At 44.3% G+C, this 17,650-nt stretch overlaps 1 protein-coding gene across 3 annotated transcripts in view; it reads right to left on the bottom strand.

Moving 5' to 3' along the window:
* The window catches only part of KNTC1 (kinetochore associated 1), a 51,829-nt gene that overhangs the window by 20,207 nt on the left and 13,972 nt on the right, over positions 1–17,650 (bottom strand). For 2 of the 3 annotated variants that reach the window (XM_037161102.2, XM_053669942.1), the window contains exons 21-42: positions 16,155–16,266; positions 15,117–15,260; positions 14,883–14,939; positions 14,690–14,791; positions 13,099–13,218; positions 12,863–13,006; positions 11,922–12,020; positions 11,121–11,224; positions 10,870–10,969; positions 10,279–10,413; positions 9,634–9,753; positions 6,522–6,594; positions 5,843–5,910; positions 4,923–5,203; positions 4,364–4,536; positions 3,831–3,928; positions 3,257–3,395; positions 3,001–3,057; positions 2,390–2,553; positions 1,352–1,456; positions 866–994; positions 29–145 (exon numbers count right to left, since the gene is read on the bottom strand). In XM_037161102.2, coding sequence (XP_037016997.2) covers positions 29–145; positions 866–994; positions 1,352–1,456; positions 2,390–2,553; positions 3,001–3,057; positions 3,257–3,395; positions 3,831–3,928; positions 4,364–4,536; positions 4,923–5,203; positions 5,843–5,910; positions 6,522–6,594; positions 9,634–9,753; positions 10,279–10,413; positions 10,870–10,969; positions 11,121–11,224; positions 11,922–12,020; positions 12,863–13,006; positions 13,099–13,218; positions 14,690–14,791; positions 14,883–14,939; positions 15,117–15,260; positions 16,155–16,266 — 2,641 coding nt within the window. The remainder of the gene's footprint in view (positions 1–28; positions 146–865; positions 995–1,351; positions 1,457–2,389; positions 2,554–3,000; positions 3,058–3,256; positions 3,396–3,830; positions 3,929–4,363; positions 4,537–4,922; positions 5,204–5,842; positions 5,911–6,521; positions 6,595–9,633; positions 9,754–10,278; positions 10,414–10,869; positions 10,970–11,120; positions 11,225–11,921; positions 12,021–12,862; positions 13,007–13,098; positions 13,219–14,689; positions 14,792–14,882; positions 14,940–15,116; positions 15,261–16,154; positions 16,267–17,650) is intronic. The other variant, XM_053669941.1, reaches the window with a different exon arrangement.

The following is a 17,650-nucleotide window of genomic DNA, read 5'->3' on the forward strand; positions in this document are numbered from 1 at the left end:
TCGTCCTGGCGCGACGAAGAACACTCACACCAAGTTTACCGAGGCGAATACCCCACAGGGCATCCGTGCTGAGTTCGCGGAACTTCAGCTCCACTTCTGCTTCCTGATGGAGACCGGCCAGCCGAGAGCCCACCAGAGATATTGCCTAAGAGATGAAAACCAGCAATGAAAACCACAGCCTTTCTTTGGGCTAACGGTGTGAAATGTATGCTGCTTCACACAGTCATCACTTTTACAATATTTGGGTCATTCAGCTGTTGGTGTGATGCCATAAATTCAGCCTGGGTCTCCTTCATGAGAAAAGGCCGAAGTTTAGTTTTCTTGCAGGCAATGCCACACCCACCCAAAGGCAAATTTAAAACACACACAGCAAAAAGAGGTTTTGCAGCTCTTGAACTTGTCCTACAAAAAGGAACGAGCTCACAGGCCTAAGGCTTTGATACACTAGAGTAAGCCTAAGAAGTGAGGTTCAACAGTGGCACACAGATTTTAAGAAATAAAACACACAGCGATTCTTTTCGCTGGGCAAGGCTTGGGGCCAGGGTGTCACGGGGCAAGCAGAAACTGGTAGAAACCAACTGAGTTAGTGTGACACTGCTTCTGCTTAATTTTTAAAAAGGTTTTATTTATTTATTTTTAGAGTGGGGGGAAGAGAGAATGAGAGGGAAACCTCAATGCATGGTTGCCTCTCATGCGCCCCCTACTGGGGACCTGGCCCACAGCCCAGGCACATGCCCTGACTGGGAACTGAACCTGCGACCCTTTGCTTCACAGGCCAGCGCTCAATCCGCTGGCCACACTGGCCAACGCTCTTCCCCTAAATCTTTAACACCCCAAGCACTGACTATGTGCTTCCGGGTCATACCAAAATTTTGTCGTAATTCTGCCACGCTTTATCTACGAGCTTCCAGAGGTTGTCAAACACTTCTTTTTGGGGCAAGAGCGTGCAGTAACCCAAGGCCAAGTCAAGATCCACCAGGCGACAATTGAAAACCTATGGGAAAGAGCATCAGGAGAAGCAAGTTCTTCCCAACCCAAACAGAATGCCGGGCTCTAAAGGCTCGTCACTACGTTTAATTACAGGCTCTATGAAGGAACAAGTGTTGCATGAAATGTTAGCTGTGAGGACATAGTTACAGCTCGCTTGCTTAGTTTTAATGTCCTTTATCAACATTATAAATTGACGGAAAATAACCACGACCGTTTTGTTCTGTGTGGCAGGAAACCCTTCCCTCCTGTATGACTCCTGTCTCCTCGCTTTTCTTCAGGTCCCCGCCCCTCCTCACTGTCACCGAGCCATCAGAAGCCCCCCGAGAGGGGGAGGGACAGCTCGCCGAGGACACACACTCACTTTGTGCAGCAGTGTCGTGGCGTTTCCCCTGACAAAGGGCACGGCCTTCTCCCTCAGGGCCATGATGACTTGCCTGGATTTAACTAACGAGGCCTCTCCGAACAGCTTTTACAAAAGAACAAAAGACACGTCAGACCCAGTTCTATGCGACGTTCTGAAAGCTTCTGTAAAACATTAAGGGACTTCAAAAACTCGTCATTATATGTGAAAAGAACGGGCATTTCATCTGTGATGGCGGAAAGCCGCGGCCGGGAGAGGACCGGCCGGGAAAGGGCACAACATCCTGATGCTGAAATCGGTGTGTCCCGTAGGGTCTCTGTCCTGACTCTGGTGCTGGTGACCAGCCAGTCCATGTGGTGGACACGCTTCACACATGCGCATTTTCATTTTGAAAGCTAGACTTCAATAAAGCTGATTTTTAACAATTGTCCCTTAGTAAACAGCAACAGAGTAGTAGAAACGAAGGGGATTCCCTGAGGCCAGGTTCAAAAGCAAGTTGTCAACAGGTCGTGTGTCTCCTAGAATCTGTCCATGACGCCCTCAGGTGCTAATTATAATAATTCGGGCCATGAAACAAACAGCAGACAGAGTCTGGACGTACTGTGGTGCCTGGCTGCCTGCAGCCTGACCCCCGGGCCCCCCGTCACCTCCCCGGGGGGCGGTCTCCTCATCTGCCCAGGGGACAGTCTCCCAGCTGCTGTAAAGACTGAGCAGGAACGCGGGCAAGGACCCCGACCACCACCCCGGTCTTAGGGATGCCCAACAACCGCTTTTTCTAATTAAATTTATTAGTTATTTTTCATAAGTTTTTTGTCATTCCCACCCGCCCCCCCCCCATCCCCCCTCCACCCCCTTTTCCCTTTCCTTCCTATTTGTTCCTCCAAATCCCTCCCCCACCAACAACCGTTTCTTACTCAAATGATCGGTTTCCTCGCCGCAGAGCCCAACGGCAAGATGCAGACTCCAAGTTCCTTTGCCTGGCACTGCTTCTGTGTCTGTATTTACCCCAAATGACGGTATTTGTTCTCAAAACTATACCTTTTCACTCAGAGTGGCATTCATGAAGTTCGACACCGAGTACTGAAGACAGGTACCAAACGCACGAACGACGAAGCCCAGGGCCAGCTCCCACTGGCTGGATTCCTGGAGGCTCTGAAGCAGGGCAGAGATGGAGTTTATGCTGGGTAAGATGAGGCCGTCTCCTGTGGAACGGTAACAGCACGTGAGTGTTCCGACATCTTTAACCGAAGACAGATCGCATCACCGGAAACTGTTCTCAGGGACAGCATCCGTCTTCAATGCAGGTAACGATGTCAAAGTTAGTAAACGAGAGAGTTAACATAAAGCATGACTTAAAAGCCAGAACATCTCTAAGTCTGCTAGATAATGAGATACTTTGATTGTAACGTGCCTGTTTTTGAGTTGCTTAAATCATTCACTGAGGAACTTGGAAGACCAAAATTTACCAACAGATTAAAAAACGTTGAGGCCAGAAAGCCTAATGGCACAGTTTTCTGACGCTTTGGAACAGTAACAATGTGACGGTGATAACTCACGACACTGAGAGCATTAACCCAGATTCACACCCAGAATTTCCAGGAATTTCTGTGCGGTATGTTTACGTGGCGTACACTTCTGAGGTCAAATACCTTCACCAATGGAGCAGTAGGGCAAACTCGTAAAGTCCAGGGGAAGCCTCTTGTTTTCTGCAAGAGAATAAATAAGTACAGTAAATCAAACGACTTTCACGGGGCACACCTCCGTGTCTCACAGACGTTCTCGCGTGCCCTTGCTGAGCACGGTACCCGCGTTACTGTGTGTGGTTCTAGCCCCCGACCCCCACAGCTTAAACTTGCACAAACAAAGCAGAGACACGTAGAAAACAACGACACGAAAGAGACTGACCGGCTGGAGGGACGAGGGACGAAATCAGCTCGTAGATGACAGGCAGCACCATCTGGGACTCGAGGACTATCCCGTCCTCACTGAAGAAGTCGCTGTACGACCACTCTTCATAGGGATCTTTCTGAGTCCCAAACGAAGTCTAAGGCCAAGTCACACGGAAAAGGGCTCATAAGCGGACTCCAGAACACACAGAATGACCTTCCCCGACCCAGCAGAACCCAGAGTCAAAGGCGTTCAAGAGTCGAGCGCCGTTTTGGCGGTCAAATGCAACTGTGTGGCCTGTTTGTTCTGGCCGATGGCTTAGGAGACTGCCGTTGCAAAGCCACTGGCACTGTAAGACAGGGACACCGTCCACAGACACCTTGTTTGAGGCCTGGCGTTCCATAAGACTGTGCATATTAAAGCCAATAAATGCGACTGGGAGAGAGACACGGTCTCATGCCCACTGGGATGGAGTAAGAAAATGCAAGGGATGCAGTCAGTGTGTGTGTAAACTACACAAGTGATTTAAACGCGACGCACAGTGGGTCAGCAGGGCTTTTGCTGAGGGAAGAGAAGTTCGGAAGCAGCTCACTTTCATCAGAATCCCGTCGTCCCCCATCTGGCACTGCCTGCACAGCTCTACGGCCATGAGAGTGTATTTGCACAGTTCCAGCGCGTCTGGTAAGAAGTCTGAAAGGAAATGGGGGAAAAAAATCACTGCTCTAATACTTCACTTGTTTAAAATAACACTGAAAACAACCTTCTAAAAATTCTCATTCAAAACTCCAAGGCAGGCCGCAAAGCAGAGAGCGAGGTTGCCTAAGAAACGGAGGTCAAGTGTTTTCTAAAGCTTGGCTGGAAAGTGAGATCAGGTACGGGGAGGCGAGGAACACCACAGTCCTGCGGAGGCAGACGTCATCAACGGTCAGAAATGACATTGGTACTGTTTGGAAATACGGTAGAACAATAATCCTCACAGAAAATGGATTATAATGGTGCCTTTGTAAAACGGAGATACAAACTCTTCTCTCGTTAACGGCAATCCCAACTGCAAAGGGCCCGCATCTGGGAGACGACTACACCGTGGACCAGAGAATATCACACCATGTGTATTAGTCTTGTCACCTGGACTGCAGATGGTGGCAGCTTGGCAGGCGAGAGCGTGTATTTCAGAAGGAAGATTCAGTCCCACAGGCGTTGTCATCGGAACGTCATTAGCCAGCATGTGGCAGAGCTTCCGACACACCAGAAACAGCAGCCGCCCGGTGTCGGGGTTGCGGTGGTACGTACACAGGGCTCTTTGGGAGAAAGGAAGCATCTCGAGTTAGAGAACTCGTACCGAGAGCATTTGCCTTTCTTAGGTAAATACGGAACCACCGCCAACCTCTGAAACGGCCGCACGGTCTACAGTGTGCTTCCCTTTTCACCTTACCTGGGACGCCCTCTCCCGGCGGAGCCACGGTGACCTCCGCCCGGGGGTGAGGTTACCTACCTACACAGCATCGGTCACTTCTCGGTGCTTCCACTTTCCGACCCAGAGTCCCAACAGGCTCTCAGGGCAAGGAACCAAGAGTCACTTCGGTGGAACTGCAGGTGTCCCTGGCCCCACCCTCACCACCACTGAAGCAAACAGGGCACAGATTTCTTCCCGAGGGGCTGTGGGACGTGGAGAGCCACAGCGCACCTGCACTTTTCCAGCGCCATCCCCACGCTCCCGTCGCTGAGGGCCCTCCAGGTCAGCTCGGCCTCCAGCTCTTGCTCCGACACCTGCAGGGCCAGCGCCTGGCGGTGCAGCCTGGACTCGGTGCTCGGGCCCTTGTCCTTGGCGGTCGCTGGCCCTGCGGAGCTCTTGGGTCTGTGCTCTGCCTGGGCGGCTTCTTGGGCCTTGATGTGCTGTTCTCGGAGCTCCGCCACCAGGGCGCGGTCGCTGTAATCTCCAAAGGAAAGAAAGACCTCGAAGTTCTCCTGTCACGAGAAAAGCCAGATAAGCCCCGAGTCTATCTAGCTCGTCCATTGTGAAAAACCATCGGGATGTCTCAAACCTCTCTTCCCTCTCCCCCAAAGACAACCCCCGTATAAATGAAGGATTTAAGGTGTCGTACAAATGTCTAAGTGTGGTGCTGTACACTTGAAACTAATATTAAATACCCAATGTAATGCAAAAATTAAAAGGAAAAAGAGTTCATTGTTCAAGCTGTGAAAGTAACAATTTTGTAACAAGTCTGAAAAACAGGAAAATGTTACTTTGACCTGGGGTGTTGCAGCGGTACCGAAGCCATTTTAGGCCGGAACTGTGGGCAGGCCCTGAGCAGGAAGGCGGGATTAAGCGCTAGATTTGGGCGATTCGACCCTGGTGGCCTTGCTCTTTCTACCAGAACTCCTGGTTGGCTGGTTGGCTGCTGACTCTAGACCTGAACTAATCCCACGGAAGCCCAGGGGAGGACACAAAGGTGGCGGGAGTGAGGCAGACCTTTCGGTCTGATGCCACACTTTGGGACAGGGTTTCTCAACCTTGCTGAAGAGCGCGCTGTGGGAGGGAGGGTGTCTGCGGTGAGTGCACCCGTTAGTCAAACAACCCTGTGCAACAAGGCTTCACATCTTTACCTGTAAACTGGCAACAGTTTTAAATTGATTCAGGATTTCTTCACACTCATCCTTCTTCTGCGGATTGTCTGTAATTAAAATTTTTAGTTACAGGAAACATCTAAATTCCCACATTATCAGAATTTATAAAGGCTAAAATTTTAATTAGTGTTGGTTTTCTTCTCTCAGTTCTTCAGTAGTTCTGTTGAGATGCTGATCAGATGATTCAGATATAAAAAGCAATCTAATTTAATTACTCTTTTGATAGGTACGAAAAGAGAGGTTTATAGGTTGCAAGAGAACTGGCAATTTTTCTGAAATAAATTGTAGCTCTTCTTTTCTTCCCAAGAGTTACTTTGTTAATCTTTTTTTTTTTTAAGTTCAAAGTTAAATAGGTTTTGTTTCCCGATCATAACCAAACAATAAGGAGAAAGATACTAAACTCCAAGCACCAAAAAATCTGGCCAAGCCTGAACTAGCTCACCAAGGCGTGCACACCAACGGTAAGTGGATTTTCGACACATCGATTCTCATGCTACAAACGGAAAGAACGAGGCAGGGAAGACAATGGGTGGGAACGACAAAAGCCCCCAGAGCCTGAAGAACCGCGGGTGAAGGCGAGAGTGGGCACTGAGGTTTCCTTCCGAAAAGGGCAAACTTCGCAGCCGAACCGTGGTGAGGGGACAGAGGGGGACACTACCTTTCTGGAGGCTGCGCAGTATTTTAAGGATGTCTACTGACGTCTTCACCACAGACATCCTCCAGGCCTTGTCCTGAAAAGGAACACGCGGGATGAAGCCTCCTGCCTTACTCACCACTTTGGTAGCACATATACGTAACACATGAAAACGAAGGGATCGGAAAAAAACGTAAAAGCTGCTGAAAAACTGACAGGTCCATATGACTGGGCTTGTGGAACCAAGAAATGGGTCCCAATTGAATCGCAGATAATCCAAGTATAAAAATCACCGGGGCGAACGCTTGGACGTACGGTATTTGGAAATACCACAGGATATGCGCCTTTCGGCTACCAGACACTTGGGCTCTTGTTGGTCTGTTTGGTTTTTTAATCACCTTTGTTTATCATCTGGAAAAACATTTGGAAAAGCTCTATGGAAAAGTTGAAAAGAACTGAGCTTATTTAACCTAGAGAACTGAAGTCAAATCATTATCTTCAGGACTAAAAAATAGTTTTAAAAAGGAGAGAAGAAACATCAAACAGGGAAAAGCTTTAATGAAAGGATACGATGGGTGTTTCGGGCCAGACCCACTCAGAAAACACCTCCTACGGGACACGGTGCAGGCCGGTGGGTCAGAGTCCAGACTTCCGCGTCGGTTCGACTTGGGGCCCTGCCACTTTCTAACAACCTCAGGACAGGCATTTTTGTAAAAACTTTAGTTTCTGAACTTAATCTATAAGAACATACTTCCCAGCTAAGAGAAAGTGGACAATTTGTTTACAGTATCTAACCTAATGCCCACTACCTGATAATAAGACCGTAATAAATATCAGATGTTAAAAAAAAAAAATCAAAAACGTAAACCTCATTTCCCTAAAAGTAAAGAAACTATGGAAGTGGACTGCTGGGATGGGATGGGATGTATTTCTTTCTGAAGCTTTAAAAACCTACATATTTCACTTCCACCAAGATGGAGGTGTAGGTGGAACCACCTTGCCTCTGTGCACAACCAAATCTAAGAACAACTATTTTTAACAACAAAAAACACAACCAAACCACACAGAAAATTGACAATACGGAGTCCAAAGACAACAAAATGCTCAGCTAAACCGGTAAGAGGAGCGAAGCCAGCAGCGGAACAGGTTGGCAAAAAAAAAAAAAAAAAAAATCCCCGAACGGTGGTGCGTGGGCTAGCTAGGGGAGCGCACAGGGAAGAGGCACGGCGGGCTGTCTGCAGTCGGTCGCACATCTGCGTGCAGATAAACCAGTGAAGAGGGGAGCCGGCGCGGGGCAGCAGGCCCGCACAATTCCGATCGGATAAACAGGCCTGGGGTGAATGGTGTGACTGGACGGACTGGGCTGGCGGAGAGGACCGCCATTGCTCCCTCTCTGACCACGCCCCCACACACGGTGTCACAAACCAGCGACCTGGGTCACCCCGTCCTGGTAAACAATTAAGGCTTCGCTCCGCTTACTTAACGGCGCAAATAGACCAAAAATGGCTCAAGAACAACTCAGAGCCCCAGAACCGATCAATCTAAGCGATGAAGAAATAGCCAATCTTTCAGATGCACAGTTCAAAACACTGGTTATCAGGATCCTTACAGAACTGGTTGATTTTAGTCACAAATTAGAGAAACATATGGAAGCTAAACTAATTGAAATGAATGATAATACAAAGGAAACCAATAGTAATGGAAAGGAGATTGGGACTCAGATCAAGGGAGTGGACCAGAAGGAAGAAAAAAATGATCAAACAGAAAAGAATGAAGAAATAAGAATTCAGAAAAATGAGGAGAAGCTTAGGAACCTCCAGGACATCTTTAAACGTTCCAACATTCGAATTATAGGGGTACCAGAAGGGGAAGAGTCACGAGTGGAAATCTTATTTGAACAAATAATAAAAGAGAACTTCCCCATTCTGGCAGAGGAAATAGACTTCCAGGAAATCCAGTAAGCTCAGAGAGTCCCAAAGAAGTTGGACCCAAAAAGAAACACACCAAGGCACATCATCATTACATTAGTCAAGATTCAAATGAAGGAGAGAATCCTAGAAGCAGCAAGAGATAAGGGGACAGTCACCTACCAAGGAGTTCCCATCAGACTGTCAGCAGATTTCTCAAAAGAGACCTTACAGGCAAGAAAGGGCTGGAAAGAGGTATTCCAAGTCATGAAAACCAAAGACCTACAACCAAGATTACTCTATCCAGCAAAGTTTTCATTTAGAATGGAAGGACAGATAAAATGCTTCTCAGATAAGACCAAATTCAAGGAGTTCATCCTCACCAAGCCCTTATTATATGAAATGTTAAAGGGGCTTACCTAAGAAAAAGAAGATAAAAAAGATGAACAGTGAAAGGACAGCAAACTCACAGTTACTAACAACCACACCTAAAACAAAAGCAAACTAAGAGGTCAGCTAGATCAGGAGCGGAACCATAGAAATGAAGATCACATGGAGGGTTAGCAACAGGGGAGTGGGAAGAGGAGAAGGGGGGAGAAGGTACAGAAAATAAGTAGCATAGATGGTAGGTAGAAAATAGATAGGGGGAGGGTAAGAATAGTAGGGGAAATACAGAATCTAAAGAATTTGAGACACGTGTTCATGAACTAAAGGGGGAAATGGTGGGGGAGGGGTATGCAGGGTGGAGGGGAATGGAGTGGGGGAATAGAACAAATGTAATTGCATAATCAATAAAAAAGTTTAAAAAAAAACCCCTACGTATTTGTTTCCTTATTGCTGTAAAGAAGTCAAGTTTCTAAGTTTCAGGGTCCCGAGACCATTCAGATTTACGCTGTTTCTGTTGCCGACCTTACTACTGGATAGTAATGACTGTGTCCATGCAATGCAGAACACCGTTTGTACGGCAAGGCATCGTGGAGTACAACTTTGGTTAACCCTTCTGATCTGCAGATCCTGGCTCATTCAGTGTGGGCTCAAGCCGCTACTCCAAAGCAGCCACCCTGGGCTTTTCTCTACACAGCACACGGACCACACAGAAGTGTTTACATTAGGCCCATCCGGCAGTGGGAAAAGCGGGTATTCATGCTGGCAGGCCTATCTTTTCTACCCAACTGCCTACTCTCTATAAAAGTTGGGTTTATCTACATTGTATTTAGTGGAAATCTTACCTCTTTCGAATTCTCCGGCTCTTCCTGTAATGCCAGTCGCGCCCACGTGGCGACTCTCTCCGCGGTCTTCTTCGCTTCGGCTGGAGGCAGAGACCTCAACAACAGGACGCCGTCCTCACCCTGTACCCGGTGTGGGGAGGAAGGAAAACAGCTGATTCCTCCGTGCAAACCATGGTTTGGACTCACCTCTCTCCCTTCTACTAAAAGATAATAGGATATCTTGAAAACTAGATTCTAGTAGGATAAAAATATTAAGATTCTGTGGATTACAGCAAAGGAAGAAATTAAATTAAAACACCACTCTCCGTACTTTGCAATTCTATGGTTGTAGAATTACAGGGGGGGAAACATGTAAGAATACAAAAAAACCGGCATCCTATTCTGGAGTCAAAGGGTTCCACAGAAATTGTAAAAGGGAATCTGAGTTTTGTTAGGTGCCAAAGGGCTCGAAAACCCATTAGCTGGTCACAAAATACTGCCCAAGAACCTGCACATATGAAAAACACTCAAAGTTTTTTTTATCTTGGTCCAACTTCAAGTGGTGCACATCTATTTGAATAATTTGATGGGTTTTTTTTTCAGTTTTTAAGAATCTCACTAACAAAGACAGTACAGGAAAGAAAGGACCATGCGACGCGTTCGCACCTGCTCTCTGTCGATCAGGTCGATGACCCTCAGACTATAGATCTCATCGTCAGACAGCAGGTACGCTCGGGCCACCCTCAGGGCGTCTTCCAGGGACGAGGGGACGTCTTGTTTGAGGATGTACCGCACCACCCTCTGAAACAGAGACAACGTGTGCTATTATCCAACCTGGAGAGAACCCGGAGATCATTTGCTCATAAGGCACAGTGCTCATTAAATTGAAATAAGGCAGTGACAAAAGTGAGCTGTGTAAACACATCAGAAAATAAAATACTCTCAGAATTTTATGACAGTGCCGCCCAACTTCTTTTCCCTCCAGCTTTACTGAAGCGTGATTGGCAAAGAAACATCGCACACATGTAAGGCGCATGATACGGCCGTCTGATACACTCCTTTAGTTTCTGAACTTACCTTTTGTTGTCCTCTCTGCTCTAACAAATAATTAAGCGCCCCATTAACATTCTGCTTAACAAAGGGAAAGTAGTGGAGAGTCTAGCTCTATTACCTTTAAGGGTATGAAATTCCCATTAGATTTCCCACGCTGCCTTAGAAATGGAACAAAGGGGTTAAAAGACTCTTCACTGTACTTACCATTATCTCCTTGTTCAAGAGGTTCACCTCCCTGATTCCATAGCCTCGTAGAAGTTTTTTCATCTCCATTAGTTTGTAGCTCTCCTGTAACAACTTGACCCTAAAAGTAGATTTATCGGTGTTAACGTGGATTTTCTTTCTCATGAAATCCCAAGGGACTCGGTGAAGGACAGAAAACCAAAAGGAACGTCCGCACACCAGGTTCACCCGACGCCCACCGGGGGGTGTCTGGCCGGCCGCCGCCGTCTTACTTGGGGTGGTCCATCTCCAGGTGCTGCCTCACCAGCTGCTCCACGGCCGCGCTCCAGGGCACCACGGCCGCGTACATTATCTTCAGCACGGCGTCAAAGATGAGCTGCAAAGGCACACACAGGACAGTGAGCAGCCCTCGGAGTCACATGCGTGCAAGTTCACGGCATCGCCTAACCCACGGCAGACATCTTACATCTGCTGTCTGGTAGCTGGAGAAGACCTGATCTTCTGACCGCAAAGGCATGTATTTCTTCCAATTTCCACACACGAAGGGTAATTTTAGTATTTAGGAAAATGTAGAAAACTATTTTCTTTGCTGAAAGTCAAGTCATATAACCCTATTTCTTTCTACAGCCTATGTTTATAAGTATTTTCCATGATTTTTTAATTCATATTTTATAACAGTGTCTAATAAAAGTGAAGGTCAAAATAAAGGCATATTATAATGTATTTTTAAAATGTTTCCATGTTTGTAAAACCACAGAAAAGCCTTGAAGTATATATGCATACAGCTGTCTATGGTGGTTCTTGGGGGGGTGGAATTAGGAAAACTTTTACTTTTAATTTTCACAATTACAGAAAATAGAATTATGGGTGGTTTTAAACTGTTTTGAATTCCTTTTTTCACACTACGTAAATTCTTCTCAACAAATGTATGTTGCTTTTATGATCAGAAAATAAGACAAGAGGCAATGCTGAAAAGGGAAAGCTGTCCTGTCACTGTGCACTCACACCCGTGCCCGATCCACGGTCACTACGCGCTCACACCCGTGCCCGACCCACGGTCGCCGTGCACTCACGTCGGTGTCCGAGAGGCAGCCTATGACGGCCATGGCTTTCGCTTCCCACGCCGTCTCAAAGAGTGACGTGGACTTGGAGCTACACCTCTTCAGAAGATCCTACCGAGGGGGAAGCACATAAACTCTTTAAATTTAAAACTCCCACTGAAATGAAAAAAGTAATGCATGCATACAGACATGAGTAGCTTTTATGGACGTGTGGAAACCAAAAACTTCTGCTTGGCCATGGACGCTGAATGGTTAAAAAAACACAAAAGAACCCGAACCTTGGCCTTCAGTTTTACATGGTACAGAAAACTTATGGTGGAAACATTCTTGAAAACTCTATAAACAAGATTATTGCACCTCATCAGTGTCTAGAAAAAATAATTGCTAACACTTATTGAGCTCATGCTATTATCTCACAAAAGCCATTTAGAAAGCCCTAATATCACCCTGTTTGGCTCAAGGCTATCAGTCAATCAACAGCAGATCTGACTGATGTTCTTACCCCAAATGGTGAGCTGCACAAATTCTAAGAGTAAAGCATCACATGTTCAATTCTAGGGAGTTACCGTATTCTGCTGTGTACGATGCACACCCATGTTCTTGGTCCAAACTTTCAGGAAAAAAAGCTTTCATTTTAATATTTTAATTTAACTATTTATATTTAGACAGTTCTTTGTATTATAAAAGGTGTTATTTTGCATACAGATATTGTTACTGCTTTCTGGAGTTATACTTGTAACACATAGCGTACATAAAAAAATTAGAAACATTTACATAGATACAGAATCAGTTTTACCCATGTATAATGTGCATCCTTATTTTTCCCTCAAAAGTTTGGGCAAAAAGCGTGCATTGTACATCGCAAAATACAGTAACACACTGTAGTAAGCGTTTAATACAACCGCGCATGGCACAGATCCAAGAAAAAAGACGAGACGTGAAGGCGAGGTCACCTCTATGTAGAGCAGGAGCAGCTCCTCCTCCTGCAGGTCGTGCTCCCTCACGTAAACCCTCACAAACTTCTCCAGGACGGAGGGGATCAGCTCGGGGGCCGACACTTTGTCGAACATCCGGAACGCAATGGTGGTCGTGTTCTCCTGAACGCCAAAGGAAAAAAAAAATGTATAAATGCAAACTCCACTCATCCTGCCTGTGATAAAAAATAATGCTGGTCAATCTAAACTTTTACCTTCTCAAAATCGGAGAGGGCCAATTTGCAGTTGTATTTCCTGTGCAATGTGATCAACTCTCGTAAGTTATTGACCAAAGTCCGTAACTGACAGACCTCCTCCATGTTTTCATAATCCTTCTGAAATGACAGCGTGGAAGTCGTCAAGGACAGGAAATAAAAGTGTGAGGAAGAAATACACAGAAAGGTCAGAATTATTTCCCACAGCCACGATTATATACATAAAAAGAGGAAACTGGCAACGTGTGTCTTTAAATGTTGCAGAATTTTAAATTAACTAGTACAAACTAACAGATCAGAATCTGATAGGAATCTAATGAAAACTTACTTTCTTAAAAAAAATAGGAAAACTTGTTGTTAGTATAGTCTGTTTTTGGAACCCCAACATGCTTAGGTGCGTAGACCCCACTTGGATGGCCCTCAACGTCCCTCTGTCTTATCTTAAAGCGGTAACATTTTTCTGAAGTTATTTATAAGGATCAGAATTCTCAATATTGATAAAAGGCAATTAACATGGAAAAGACAAAGTAGTGTTTTATATAGCAAGACGAAAAGGCTCTTCTGCAGAAAAATACATCACGGTGACCAATATACAGTCTAGTACATATTGATTATATACATCAATATACTGCTTGAAACAGAAAAATTCCCACTTTATAACAGTATATTACTGATAATCAATAAGTATAATTCATAAGAATCTGCTATATTGGAAAATAGGAGGAAGTTTATTATTTGGGGGCTCCAGGAATTTAAGGAAGAAAATGTGATTTCGTATTGTATATTTAAACCATAAGTAAGGTCATACTCGAGCACTTAAGTACTCAAGTACTTAATACCTCAGAGTTGGGATTATACCGAGATGTCTCATGTGTATCAACTAAATCATGGCACACCAACAGGTTTTTAAATACAAGAATGTACATTTAAAAAGTATATAATGAATGCTTGCTAGTTTTTAGAAACCTGAAGGGAAAGAGATATGAACTTAAGAAATTTAGAAGCCAAACAAATTCAGTTCATTAACTTCAACATCAATATTCCCAATCTTAGTTCCCTTTCTAGAATTGCCATTTATTTCAGACAGTCAGAAAGTGCCAGGTTTTTTCCCAATTTGATTTTTTAAAATACTCATTGGTACTTATGCAGTAATGGTTGTTGAAATGTCTAAGGTCTGCATTCAGAACCAGGAGTAGTTCACTCGTGTAAATTAAGAAGCAAACCTGAGGGATATAGCCTGTGAGAATAAATCCCAATGCATTTTGAATTTTGTATTTTAAAGCAGTGTGAAATGCTGCTAATGCAGACAACCTCAAGCACACTTCCTAGGGCCATGTTTACATATCGTTTCCCTCTTGGTTGGTTTAATGGAGAAAAAGAGTGCACTCAGACAGGCTGAAGTCATAACGGAAATTCAGAAGGCAAAAAAGCCAAGTTTGCTTTCTGTGGATTTTAACAGTACCTATCCAAAGAAAAGAACAAAAGAATAAAAACAGACAATTTCAGAAGTGGCTATCTTTCTAGTGTATGTAGACGAACCTGAACATGAATTGCATGTTTTATTACTAAAAATGTGTCTCCCACATCATACCAAGGAAATCCAGTGCCAGGAGGACACCAATCCCAGCTCGTGTGGTTTTTCTGCCATAAAAAACACCTCTGCCAGCTGAAGTCCATTTTCTGGCCAGTTTGCCTTTAAAAAAATGTTACCAACAGTTAAAAATAATGATTTATGCCACTGGGAGAATCTTACATATTTTTTCAGTGCTAATTATGCATATTACCTTATCAGTTAATTCAAGATTCCTGGCTGCTTGCTCCAACCATTTTGCAAGAATTTTCTGAAATAGATAAATCATTTAAAAATAAAATACGCAATTAGTTAATCACTGAAGTAATTTAAAACATCCATGACAATCTTTCAAAAGAGACACTAAAATGAACTAACCAGTGTTTCAATGATATGATGGAAAAAATAAGACCGAACCACCGAGGGTGGGAACCCCACAGCGACTGACCTGTCCGTCTGGTACAATCCTTCTCACAAAGGGGATCACGTCGTTTTTAAGCCACGGACAGAGCTTTGGCAAAGGGACTGGTGTAGAAATTGAGTTGAGCAAGTTCTCAAGCATTTTCACATCAAATCTGCTTTCAAAGTTTGCCTAAAAATCATACAGTGAGAAAGTAAGGCTTATCTGACAAATTTAAAGTGACAGCCTCCCAGAAAAGAAAAACCGCTCAGAAGTCATTCCAAGAACTGGCTTGCATTTCAATGAGCATTAAAGGCCATTTTACTCTGCACTGACGATCTGAGCCGGGAGCCACGGCTTCCATGAACCTCAGGACAGAACATTCCAGATAGCAAATCAGGCAGCAGAGGAACTGGCAGGGAGGGTCCTCTGAGGACAACTCCGCTGGAGATGGTGACACAGGTCCTAGCAACACGTCCACTAATGACATCACACCCAGTTAACTGCTTTTGGGACCTATCTTTAGATACCAGCATTAAGGGGATTCAGAGTAGCAGTTTTTCCTTTACTATAATCTGAACTGCAATAGGAATATCTTCTCCACCGATGCTACATAAAAAAGCCCATCACCCCGGCTGGATAGCTCAGGTGGTTAGAATGTCAACCCCAAACTCCAAGGTTGCAGGTTTGATCCCCAGTCAGGGCACACAGAAGGAGCAACCAATGAATGCATCAACAAGTGGAACAACAAATTGATGCCTGGCCCCGCCCCCACCCCTCTAAAATCAGTGAAAGTTAAAAAAAAAACATAAAAGAAAGAAAAGCCCACCAATAAATTACTTAATAAAATGTTGCTTTTTGAGCTACTCTGAGTGAGATACAGTTTCTATTGTATCTTTGTAACATTTCCTCTGAGTTAACAGTCCTCTCAGGATAATTTGCTTTGGGACGTGTCATATTTTATCAACATGAAACTATCCCATGACCCAGTCACACCTGCCACCTTGTCAGTTCCCAACACTGATTCAGTCGCCTACCTTGGGCGTCTGAAGCCACTACTAAGAGAGAAAGGGAAAACGAGTTTACCCGATGTCTGAGCCAGAGGTACTGGGCACAGACAAGGTTTCCTTCCCTCAGCTGCGAAAAAATGTCCTTAAGCTCATCTTCATTATTCAGAAATTCAATCCAAGAACTGCCACTGCCAAGTCAAAGGGAGGAAAAAAGTTAGTTTGAATGAGAGTTTTCTGTATAAATACTGTCTGTACTTAAGTTCATTTTATATTATCTTGGTGCTGCCCCAAATCAGCACACACATGCCCTATATTTAAAATAATATATCTATTTTAAGGACTACACCATTCCATGGCACGGCTCACTGTAATTGATTTGACTAGCCCCCAGAGTCGAACACTTCAGGTCATTTTCTATCTTTTGCTACAACCCCCAATGCTGCAGTGACCACTTGGTCCCGATTAAAGATCAGAAGTAGGTGATGAATACTAAATTGATAAAAAGACAAAAACACTAAAAGCCTTTATCATGCTTTTATTATCATTATTTTTCTCTTTATCATGCTTTTAAAATAAGCATTTCCATTACTGTCAGGAACAAGAGAAAGATGCCTGGTACCACTGTTACTTATTGTTCTACAAGTGCCAGTATATAAAATTTAGACAAGGAGAAGAAGTTAGGTAGAATTATGGTTGTTCAAACATGTAATTATATACTTGGAAAAAACAAGGTCACTTGAAATATTATGATGAATAATAAAGAAATTCAACCCTGGATGATGGTCCATGGTCGGGTAGAGCAGTTGAAGTTGATAGCCATCAAACTGGGGCATTCCCTGAGAACAATCAATGTTATACCATGCAGGAAATAGCTACCAACATACTCAAAATATCCAAGTCAATAAAGTTATCGGTGAAAATGAAAAGAAAAATTCAGTAAGGTAGATGACTAAAAAGTAATTTTAAAACCGAATACTTCTTCATGTCCTTTTGGAAACACGAGGGAGAAAAGTCCCTTTTACAACAACTGAGAGAAAAAGAGTAAAGTAAAAATTAAACAAAAAGTGTACAAAATCTAGATAGAGACAACTGAATGGATACCAGTCAGGAACATAAAGGATCAGGAGAGAAGGAGAAGAAAGAAACATACTATCCTGGAATAGAAAGATTCGATATTGTAAAGATGCCGGTCCTCCCCGAATTGATGCTAGGTTCATCACATTCCCAATGAAAAAAATCAATCCCTTTAAAAATAAGGTTCTTTAAACTGAGTGAGCTCATTCTGATTCCAAATGTGGTACAGAAAAGAAAAAAATCTATGCAAGAACAGCCCCCAAATTCTGAAAAGAAAGAAAAGTCTACTGTAGCCAGTCTACCGGACACCAGGGCATTTCTTTTAAACCTGCACAAGTCAAACTACTCGATACTGGGGATCATCAGGAAGGTGAGGTCAAAGGATATAGTTCAAGTCCAGAGACCGGCTCACACACAGGTGAGATTTTAGCACGTGATTAAAAGGACATTTCAATGGGCAGTGAGAATGTGGATCATGTGAAGATAGTATTGGAATAA

This window comes from Artibeus jamaicensis, unplaced genomic scaffold, assembly GCF_021234435.1.
Source record: "Artibeus jamaicensis isolate MK-2021 breed Jamaican fruit bat unplaced genomic scaffold, CSHL_Jam_final contig_525, whole genome shotgun sequence".
Taxonomy (NCBI): Eukaryota; Metazoa; Chordata; class Mammalia; order Chiroptera; family Phyllostomidae; genus Artibeus; species Artibeus jamaicensis.